The following is an 11746-nucleotide window of genomic DNA, read 5'->3' as shown; positions in this document are numbered from 1 at the left end:
AACTACATGCGTCATGGATTTTCATCCATGCTGAAAAATAATCAGCCTGGCTATAATTATTTATGACGACTATAAAAAGTAGTCAAAGTTGCTCTTGTCTAGCAAATTTGTTTTGACAAGAGGTTGCGCTTTAAAATTGTAACATTTCTTCTTGTATTTAAGTTAAATAAAATAATAATAATAATTTTGTCTGCGCCAAATGCATTCACATGTTTATTAGAGCAACGCATACGCATGCAACTTCCGAGAAGACTTACATTATTGCACAATTAAATCATAATTACAGTGAATGGGCAGTGTCCGTCAATCGATAAAACACACGATCTCTCTCATACACAGAGCAATGCAAGTTGGTCAAAAAAAAAGAAAGAAAGAAAAAAACATATACAAAGCATATAAAGAGCGCTGAGGAGAGAAGGTGGCCATGCAGTGTCTGGGATTTCAGTGGTGGAGATGTTGTGTTCGGGGAGGGTCGACTTTGAGCTGACATTGAGAGTGACGGTGTGTGCTTCATGTAACATCTCTGGACGCTCACGGTAGAGGAGCTGCTCCTGTCTCTGGCTCTTTCCCCTGTCCTTCAGCACCACACAACTGGACAGCACCAGACCACCAGACCCTCACTCACCTTTCCCCTCAGGATAGCTGTTCGCCTCACTTGACTTTATGGAAACATTTTGCACTGGTTTGGACAAGTAAAATTCCACGAGTTGGAATTTGAGAGGAACCCACGGATACGCGCCGCCGCAACCAAACTGGCAGGAAAACTGTTCCGGTGTAAGTAGATCAAATTTACCTGCTATAAAACTAGTCATTTTAATGCGTTTGTTTTCATAGTTTTGTGAAAATCTGAGTTATTTGAAAGTTGAACATCTAAAACGCACTGTTTTAACACACGTCTGCCTGACTTTTATGCTTGTAAAACGCGATGTTTGTCGGATGCATTTTAGTTTTTGTTTTGCGTTTTTTTAAATCAATATTTTAGTCTCACGCTCATGTATCCCGATAAAAAAAGCAACTTGACAGTTTTGCGCGACTTTTTGAGCCCGTGTTTCTGCGCGAGCTCACCGCCGGTCTGTGCGCGTGCAACTCTGGGCTTTTGCAAACGCGTCGCACGCTTGGAACTTCGAACATTCTAAATTAGAATTTGATGAGATTATTCGAACGGTTTGACATAACGTGTGATCTGTCGTTTGTATTCGTGAGAAGATGATTTCAAATCCACCGTTTGAATAATTTAAATTCAGAAATACATGCAAATAATTTGCCCTCTAGCCTAACTATTTTGCAAACCACCACAGAGAAGTTTTAGATAACAGAAATGCACATCATCAATTATTTCAGTTATGTAAAACTAAACAAATGTACAGACGCGCTTTTACGCCGCGCGCGCTAAACTCACATGCACCAAATTGTATTTTATTTAGTATGCTATTTCATCTTATTTCATTCAATGTTTTTGTTTTGTTTTTTATCTTAATATTATTGTATCGATAAAATGCATGTGACGAACACAATAATGTGTATATCTTAATGCCACTTTCTCTCAATGGTTTCCAGGTCAGTGTCAAGCTTCATTGGCGTTTTTTGACTCTAATCGTTGGTTAATCGAACCGCGAAGCTGCTGTCTACGTGGACCGGTGCTGAACTCTTCCGTCCGACCGCCAGGACCAAACCCAGAGACATGGCCACGAACGGCACCAAAGCCTCCGATGGACACGTGCTAACAGAGGTCAACGAAGCGTCCACCGCCAATGATAAACCAAAAACTCTGGTGGTCAAAGTTCAGAAGAAAAATGACATTCCTGACAGAGAAACGTGGCAGGGGAAATTTGACTTTCTTCTGTCATGTGTTGGCTATGCCATTGGACTTGGCAATGTCTGGAGATTTCCTTATCTATGCGGAAAAAACGGAGGAGGTAAAGAAAAAAAATCCTGGTTGTTTTTACCATTTATTCCCCCCTCGAAACAAACGGAGTAAAAAAAAAAAATCTGATTTCGAAAATCACTCAATAACATTTGCGCTGGATATGCGCGATCATTGGAAGCGCAATCCCCTAAACAGTGGATTTTATAAACGGATGCATATTTTGAATGTGTCTCATTATATTACTCTTCTGTCTGTATAGGGGCGTTCTTGATTCCCTACTTTTTGACCCTCATATTTGCTGGGGTCCCGTTGTTCCTTCTGGAAACGTCTCTTGGTCAGTACACCTCCATCGGGGGTCTTGGAGTGTGGAAACTGGCCCCTATGTTCAAAGGTAACCCACATGATTAACTACTAAAAACCCTGCTTAGATGCGTGTAACTGATGCTGTGTTTCAGTCGCACTGTGTCCTTGTCAAAAAAAAAAAAAAAGAAGATCAGAAATATGGAGTTATAATAGCGCATATGTTTCCGTAGGTGTTGGCCTGGCAGCAGCAGTCCTGTCGTTCTGGCTTAACATTTACTACATAGTCATAATTGCATGGGCAATTTACTATCTGTATAACTCATTCACCACAGTAAGTACATGCGGTCTGGCATCATAATAGCTCATGACTTTGGCTAGACTAGAACTGACTTGTCCTGTTTGAAATGTCCTGTTTCAGGAGCTCCCCTGGAAATCTTGTGATAACCCTTGGAATACAGACAAATGTTTCTCAAACTACAGCCAGGCGAACACCATCAACATGACGAGCGCCGTCGTGGAGTTCTGGGAGTAAGGGATAAAAAAAAATAAAAAAAAACGTTTTGGTATTCAAGCAACATGCAAACACTTTCCTTTTGTCCTCGGCCGTGTAAAAGAAGCAGTGTTGTTTCTCAAAAATGCGGCTATTGTGCTATTTTTGGCAAACAACCCTAGTTGAATGTTGTGCATCAGCAATTAGACTTGCTCTGTTTGTGGGTTACGTGGGTTGATAGATATGCATTATATTCATCTGCATTCTCTAATAATGTTTATTCTCTCTCAGACGGAACATGCATCAGATGACTGATGGTTTGGAGAAGCCGGGAGAGATAAGACTGCCACTAGCAATAACACTGGCCATCGCCTGGGTCCTGGTCTATTTTTGTATCTGGAAGGGCGTAGGCTGGACTGGAAAGGTAAGAGAGCCCTTGCACAGACAAAAAGATTAAAAAAATTAATTTACTTTTTTTTTTTAATTCACATTTATTTGTACTGCGCTTTTCACAATACACATCGTTTCAAAGCAGCTTTACAGAAAATGTATGAGTCCACATTACAATTTAGAGTGATCTGTTATCAGAGGAAACTGTGCATATCAGAAATGTACATATACGAATCACAGCTAGCGAAAAATTGACTAATTTAAACAATGTAAGAATTTAAGGCAGAAACAATGAGCCCAATGAAGCAATGCATTGTTAGTTAACGTGATTATGACATTTAGAAAAATATAGCATTGGTGCATGTTGATTCAGAGTTTGAAAAACAAATCGAAAAGACTGAAATTTAAATTTAGGCCTTCAATCAAGGCTTTGAGATCGCAATCTATGCAAATAACGTCATGCTTTACGCAGCTCTCGTAATGCTCTTTCTTTAGATTACCGTTATCGCACAATCTCAAAGCAGACGTGCGTTTTCCTCAAGGCTGTTAATGTGTGTTTCAGGTGGTGTATTTCTCAGCGACATACCCGTATTTCATGCTATTTATCCTGTTCATCCGTGGAGTGACGCTGCCTGGAGCGAAAGAGGGCATTTTGTTCTACATCACGCCCGAGTTCAGCAAGCTGAAAGAATCCGAGGTAGAGCGCTGTGTAATTATCGTAGCGTAATAGACATGTCCTCACAGGCGTATAATCTGCTGATGTCTCCTCTTAGGTGTGGCTGGACGCTGCCACTCAGATCTTCTTCTCGTACGGCCTGGGTTTGGGCTCTCTCATCGCCCTCGGGAGCTACAACCCGTTCAACAACAATGTTTACAAGTATGCAGCAATTGTAAGATTTATTAAGGGGCATTCAAAATGGCAACTCTAATTTGATCTGTACAGACACGAGCTTGACAAGTCTTTTTTTCTTTTTTTTCTGTGTTTTGTATCTCAAAACAGCCAAGCATTTCTGAAACAGTTTTTGCCTACACAAAATGCTTCCTCAGTGTGATAGATAGATAGATAATCTTCTCTTAAAAATAAAGGGTTTTCGCAGTGATGCCATAGAAGAACCCTTTTCGGTTCCACAAAGAACCTTTCAGTGATCAGTTCTTAAAATAACTCCACTTGGTATGCATTTATTTATTTTTTGCAATGGGTTCTTCATGGAACCATCAATGCCAATAAAGAACCTTTATTTTTGAGAGTGTAGGATACATAACTAAACCGTTGCTTTCCATGCTTTGGTCTGTTTCTCAGAGATTCTATCATCGTCTGCTGCATCAATTCCTTCACCAGTATGTTCGCTGGATTCGTCATTTTCTCGATCGTAGGTTTCATGGCTCACATCACACAGCGGCCCATAGCAGACGTGGCTGCGTCAGGTAATTATGATGGGTTTCAGCTTGATCACTGGATAAAGACCTTCTTCTTTTGGCATCTGGTGTCCTTTATTAGTCAATGAGCAATTATAAGCAGTCTTGCATTCCATGAGAGCAGTACTGTACAAAACAATGGCACTTTCCATGAATATGTGCATGATTTTTGATTTATTTCTTTTGCATTAAAGTCACAAACTATTATAAATGAACCTAGCACAGTCACTAGTAACAAAAAAAAACATGAATATGGCCTCAATCTTCACGACTGCATCGAATAACCAAAATCAAAATCATACAACGTGCTGAAACCGATATGATCTGCTGCATTGTTCAGTTCACTGCTGTAAAATGTGTTTTTAATTATTAACTAATTGAAATAAGCAAAAAAAAAATAATGTTCAGCTGTCAGTCTGTTATATTATTTATTCCCTTTATAAACAAATGAATAAATAACATTTAGACCCTTAATTTCTGCAGCATGACATGAAGACACATAAACAAACTCAATTATGCATTTTGCAAGATCAACCATAAACCCTGCTACCAAAATTATTGTAAAATAAAATAATAATCAGAATTTTTTTTTTTTGTATATACATTTTGATCATTTATTGAATAAAAAATATTGCATGAAACAAAAATATGAAAATACCAAGCGTCAGACATATCAGGGTTTTTAGTAACAGAGTTGCAAATATTACAATCTCATAAAATGCATTGTAAATAAAACGGCTATTTTTAATATCCAGTTTGAGGTTTACAGTTACGATCAATATTTTCTAGTGGTTAAGCATCTCCTTTCAACAAACATTTGATGAATAATACTATGCAAAGTGCTGTGAATAAAACTGACCAACATTAGAGATTTATTTTTTGAATGTTATATTACTTTTCTCATGGCTTGAGTGGCTTTAATAAGTGCATGACAAAAGAATATCACGAATAAAGTCTTTAATTATAAATCAAACCGGGAACATGCAGGAGATAACAGGAAGAATAATCATTCAAACAGAACATAGACAATACCAGACAAAGAAACTGAATGAGCAGAGGCTTTAAATACACAGGGATAAATAACGTAACCAGAAACACAATCAAAAACCATGAAGACACACTAGCAAAGGGAACACAGGCACACAGGAACAGAACACAGTGAAAGCGAACGCAAAAGGGAACATACATGTATGTCACAGCTGTATTCCTGGAAGTCTAGGCCATCGCACGGATGGAAACGGCATTAAGCGTGTTGTGTTCTCCAGGGCCGGGTCTGGCGTTCCTGGCCTATCCGGAGGCCGTCACACAGTTACCCATCTCACCACTCTGGGCTATTCTCTTCTTCTCCATGTTGCTCATGCTTGGCATTGACAGTCAGGTAAAGAACACGCTTCACACTTGCACACTACCGTACATGTGTTTACAGGCATGCGTATATGGCCTAGTCGTTCTACGTCTCTTTGAAGTAGCCTTTCATTTCCATTCTTTTTAAAATAAAAACTAAGCTAGAGAAAGGGAGGTACTTCATTTATTTTACAAGTCAAATTATATCTCTTAATGAACTGTGATACTGTAAATATACCATACTTTTAGTATAAATGTTCACTTCTCTAACCCTTAAAATCACAGCTGTTGTAACCTAATGTCCTAAAGGGATAGTTCACTGCACAAAAAAAGATCTTTTTGATGATATCTGAGAGATTATTGTCCCTTTATTGACAGTCTACGCAACTACCACTTTCAAACCCCAGAAAGGTAGTAAATGCATCATTGTGACTCCATTGGTTGAACCTCGATTTTATTGTTTGTGCAAAAAACATAATTGACCACTTTATTTACAAAATATTAATCACAAACGTGCAATCACGAGAGCACCGCGATGCATGCATGTTGTGTTGACGTGAGAGGAGACGTTATTGTGTGAATTCTCGTTGAAGATTAATATTGTGTAAACAAAGAACTGATAAGAATGTAAATGTGTACCTTGAAATGCAATGTAAGCCGCTTTGGATAAAAGCGTCTGCCAAATGCATAAATGTAGATGTGAAGTGGTAAATTATGGTTGTTGTTTTGTTTTTTTGTGCAGACAACTCATAAAATTGAGGTTTAAACACTGGAGTCACATGGATTATTTTAAGGATGCATTAATTTACTACCTCACCTAAAGTGGTAGTTGCGTAGACTGTCAATGGAGGGACAGAAATCTCTCAGATTTCATTTAAAAAAGATCTCCATTTGTGTTTCAAAGATGAACAAACGTCTTGGAACGGACATGAGGGAGCGTAATTAATGACAGAATATTCATTTTTTGGGCGAACTGTCCCTATAATGTGACGCATGATGTTCTGGATTCTGACTTGAATAAAACCAGTCTATTTAGAGATGACCATCTCAAGCACATGTTCAGGTCGTAGTCAATGTTTTAATCTTGTGTTCTTGTGTTGTGTGTAGTTCTGTACGGTGGAGGGCTTCATCACGGCTCTCGTGGACGAGTTTCCCCGTGTGTTACGAGGAAGACGAGAGATCTTCATCGCTGCCGTCTGCCTGGTGTCATATCTGATCGGCCTGTCAAACATCACACAGGTTAATGCACACATCTCATCTTTACACCCGTTTCACATCGAGAGCTGGAGGCTGGTGTTATTCTGAACCGTGTAACGGGATATATGGTAAAAATACATAAACAGGGCAGGATAAGAGCTCTTGAAGCTGCATTAATAGGACAGAAGCATTTGAGTGTTTTTTTGCTGGGATATGTGATGAATCTGAAGTGTTCAACCACTCTATAACCTCAAACTGTTATATAAAAGCTAGTGAAGACTTGGACACTGTAGAAAAAGGCAATCAATTATTACTATTTAATAGATAATAAAGTAAATAAAAACGGTTGTGTTAAAGTCCCTGATTTACATGTATCTAGATGCAACTTTAGGGTAAGATTAGATGATGTACAGGAAAGTAATGGAATAAGACTTTTTGGGTTTGTCTTTTAAAGTCAGCATAAATGTATATGAATCCACAATGAACTTTAACTTGCAATAATCCAGTCCATTTCTATTGGGTTTCTTCTTCTTGAACAGGCAGCTTAACTTAGAGAAGTAAAATGGGTTGTCATCATCATTTCCTGTAGACTTAATAAAGAACACAAGTGCATGTGGTAATACAGAAACTCACTAAGTTGCTCCGTTGGATATGCATTAATGCTCAATCCTCATACTGCATACATTTCAGGCCAGTGACTCAACAAAGCAGAGAAGAGAAAGCTTGTTCTGCTAATTCTCATTGCTGTTACCATGTATCAAGCGCCTTTGAAACCCGCAAACACACCCATCGAGACGAGAGAGTGCTTTTCTAAACCCATCTGATCCGCATGGCTTGCTAACCAAGGCGATTCTTCTCTCGACAGGGTGGTCTCTACGTGTTCAAACTGTTCGACTACTATTCTGCCAGTGGAATGTGTTTGCTGTTCCTGGTATTCTTTGAATGCGTCTCCATATCCTGGTTCTATGGTAAATATGCCAAAAAATTCGAATAAATCACTGCATTTCCTTTTTCCAAGCCGATATTACATCGTTGAGAAGTTGATGTTTCAAGCATGATCTGAAGTGACCATGCATTTTAAAATATTTTTTGAAAACGACGTCATTTAGAAAGTGAATACATCTGAAATATGTTCATCTGTTTATCATTGAAATCAAAGAACGCTTTGCTTATAGGTTTGTGTAATTATTAATTCATTTGCTTTTTATTCTTCACATCCAGACATAACACACAACGCATGCTAATTATTATCACAGATAATATAATTCATGCTAATCTCGGTGCCAGACTCATTTCCACAGTCAGTTGATTTGAATGAATATGAACCTGTAGAATCTTAATTGTTGTGCGTGGCAGGCTTGATTATGCAAACCACAGCACCATTCTCTATTTGCATTTATGAAGCGAGGCGCAGACCTCCAGTAATCCTCCACAAACTCATGCATTGTAACTAGGAATGGGCATTTGTCACAAATATTGTATTCGAATATATAAGCTCATACAAATCGAATATTCAAATATTCGTTTATTTAAATGACGTTTAACTAGAAAGATGTTCATGTTCAAGATGTATTCATCAAGTTTTTGTCGCCATTTCTGAACAAGTTTCCGATTAGCCAATATACACAACGAGCTTACATCATAGCTTAAGGTTTTATTTTAAACACGCTCCACAGCGCCACCCAGTGCATTTAGTTATAACTGCGAGTTTTAGTGCTTGGGATTTATCATGGATTTACGACAAGCAAAGCAATGTAGTAAAATTTGAATAGTACTTTTATTTTTCGAATAATAATGGCTATCGTGTCACAATATATCGCAATACAAAAATACAACAATATATATTGTGGATATTGTCAATATGTATTGTGTGTAGTTCACCCAAAATAACAATTACTGTGCGAGAAAATTCAAGTTTTCAGAGTTTTAGTGTCAGTACTACATTAAACTACTATATATAATGTTGAATATATTGTATAATAATGCAATATATTTGTGTGTCCTGATAATGGAAGATTTCTGATGTTACCAGTAAAAGTGTCCTACATTATTTTAATTATATATAGTCAGTGACAGTGAAAGCATATTCGTCTGAAATAATTCAGTATTTTCATCTTCAGAATCAAGAATATTGTTATTCTGGTGTCTCTATTGTCCTGTGTTTTGGGTTTCAGCACCAAGTCCAACACTATTCGTTTACACACACAATTTAATACAAAATATAGCATTTTAATCAACAGAATAATAAATAAACAAATAAACAGTTATTTTTTTTGTTAACCTTTTACCATGTGTCTTGGAGTATCGCAATAATATCGTATCGTGAGTTCAGTATCGTGATTATGTATCGAATCGTGACATGAGGGTATCGTTACACCCCTAATATTTACAGATCGAATATTCGTCGACACCCAAATTGTGACCGTATAACTCGCCTCTTAATTCGTATTTTGTGCCTGTTGCAGGTGTCAATAAATTCTACGGCAATATTGAGGAGATGATTGGCTACCAGCCCTGCATTTGGTGGAAGCTGTGCTGGGTCGTGTTCACTCCTTTGATTGTGGGGGTAAGTTGATTCACCGAGTCTTTGTGCACCGGAAGCATTTTCGAGATGAAATTTCAGACTGACTGTTTGTTCCTTCTGTCGTAGGGTGTGTTCATCTTCAGCGCCGTTCAGATGGTCCCGCTCAAACTCAACAATTACGTGTTCCCGAAGTGGGGGCAAGGCGTGGGCTGGTGCATGGCCCTGTCATCCATGGTTCTTATCCCGGGATACATGGGCTACATGTTCCTCACCCTGAAGGGCTCATATAAAGAGGTATCGCTACCGTTTGCATGTCCTCGCAGCCACAGGTGCGAGTGTCAGGGAACATGAAAGTATCTCCACTGACGACAGTGGGGTAAATGATTCAGATTGCATGCATTATTAATGCAGATGTTCCAGCATGGGGCGAAGCATGCACTGTTTCTATTTCGTGGCTATTGGATTCATTCTAATTGCATCAATTAGTCTTCACTTCTTGCCATTTGAGCATGCAATCAACGACTTGGACTGATTGTAGAAATGAGAGATTTTGCTGAAGATGTTTTCCAGTACCTCGGGTTTCTAAGACTGGTAATTAGGAACACAGAGCACCAATCTCAGTTCACTGTGGTCGTAGCTTGTGATAATCCTGACACACTATTTTAGATTTGGCTTCAATTACATCCTAATTGTACCAATCAAGGTCATGATTTCTGCTTTCACTCTTGCATTTGTACATTCTTTGCTGTACAATCTAAAAAATCCAACCCAAGTTTGGGTCAAATATGGACAAACCCAACCGTTGGTTTAAACATTTTTATTGAAAAATGAATTTGGCAACACTTTATCCACTAATACTAACACTTTATTTTCTCTTTACTTATTCTATATCTATTTAAATAAATAACTTCGTTAGACTAAACTGGGAAGTATGCACTTGCATATTGTTATCCTATTGTTAGATCAACTGTTTCTATTGCTCTCCTCATAAGTAGCTTTGGATAAAAGCGTCTGCTAAATTATTAAATGTAAATGTAAACCAATGGTTGGGTTTGTCCTTATTTGCCCCAACCATGGGTTCAAACAACCCAGCTGTTTTTAGTGTAGTTGTAATTTTATTTATCAAAAATTGTTACACAAGTTTAAACAGCATTTACATTTTTCATTATAACTGGATAAATTAAATAAGAAATAAATGGATAAAAAAATAACATAGGCTACTTGTCTATATACTCTCAATGTCCATCAATCCCACGAAGGGTTTTGGAGTGTAGTTTGTCTTTCCTGAAATGGCAGCTGACGACTTTCCTTCCCGTTTGCAGCGCCTTCGGATAATGATCCAGCCCACATCGGTGGTTCGGACTCAAGAGAACGGACCCGAACAACAACCGGAAAACCCCATCCCAGCCAACGACGAGGCCTACATCTAACCACCGTCCTCCCGCTTCACCCCAATTATCAAAGGTCAGCGTTCAGAGAGAGAATTAAAGAGTCGATCACAACCAAGGACTTCCATGTCTAAAGTATATTCACCTACCTCCGAGGGAACACCAACCTGATTACAGTTTGAATTCTTTTGGTACATATATATATATATATACGTATGGTCTAAAAAATCTATCCAGCAATGTTCTATGGTTAATCTGTATTTCATATGCAAGATATTAGTCTTTATAAAAAAAACAAAGGGTCACAGTGTAAGCACAGGATTTAAATGATAATTGAAGATTTGGCGTCCCAATGTAATTCCAACCGCACAGTGTTAATTCGATATTACATGTAATTAATGTATTAAAATGCAGTTGTAGGTTAGAATCGAATTGTATCTGATTGTATCTGAAAAAATAAATATATATATATACTATATCTATATAGCTATATAAAAGCAGAGAGTAAGAATATGGGAGTGTGCAACGGGCCGAGACTGAACCTTGAACGTCAAGGTTAAATAGCCAGAATACACTTTTCAAGACTCTACAGTTTCAAATACAGCCCTTTTCTCCCGAAAACCCTGACAAGCACAAGACCAGTATGGATTTGGGTTTACAAACGCCCCGGGCCGTCATGCATTACCAGCCGCGGGGGCAAATTGACGTCAAAAAAGACTGTTACTATTTTGTTTTCATTTTTTTTCTAAGACAAAAAATAACTTTGTATGTGTTTTTTAGAATCATTTTAGTACATGTTTTCTATGTAAGAGTAAGAAGGACCAAAT

At 38.1% G+C, this 11746-nt stretch overlaps 1 protein-coding gene across 1 annotated transcript; it reads left to right on the top strand.

The window, feature by feature from the left end:
• Positions 1-412: 412 nt before the first annotated feature.
• Positions 413-11380, top strand: slc6a1b (solute carrier family 6 member 1b). Its single transcript, XM_056245115.1, has 15 exons — positions 413-774; positions 1558-1916; positions 2127-2258; positions 2401-2501; positions 2589-2698; positions 2952-3084; positions 3613-3747; positions 3824-3927; positions 4351-4475; positions 5732-5844; positions 6918-7049; positions 7873-7975; positions 9473-9573; positions 9658-9825; positions 10854-11380. The coding sequence occupies exons 2-15, from the start codon at positions 1682-1684 to the stop codon at positions 10959-10961; spliced, it is 1800 nt and encodes a 599-aa protein (XP_056101090.1). The 5' UTR covers positions 413-774; positions 1558-1681; the 3' UTR covers positions 10962-11380.
• The last annotated feature ends 366 nt before the right edge of the window (positions 11381-11746 follow it).

This window comes from Rhinichthys klamathensis, unplaced genomic scaffold (assembly GCF_029890125.1).
Source record: "Rhinichthys klamathensis goyatoka isolate OS25496 unplaced genomic scaffold, OSU_Roscu_1.1 h1tg001404l_1, whole genome shotgun sequence".
Classification (NCBI taxonomy): domain Eukaryota; kingdom Metazoa; phylum Chordata; class Actinopteri; order Cypriniformes; family Leuciscidae; genus Rhinichthys; species Rhinichthys klamathensis.
Note: the sequence above shows the minus strand (reverse complement) of the source record. Positions and strands in the feature narration are given on the sequence as shown.

Coding starts and splice junctions, on each gene's coding strand:
- slc6a1b (XM_056245115.1), top strand. CDS start 1,682: ATGGCCACGAACGGCACCAAAGCCTCCGATGGACACGTGCTAACAGAG. Junction 2,699..2,951: donor GCCGTCGTGGAGTTCTGGGA/GTAAGGGATAAA, acceptor ATTCTCTCTCAG/ACGGAACATGCATCAGATGA. Junction 9,826..10,853: donor TGAAGGGCTCATATAAAGAG/GTATCGCTACCG, acceptor TCCCGTTTGCAG/CGCCTTCGGATAATGATCCA.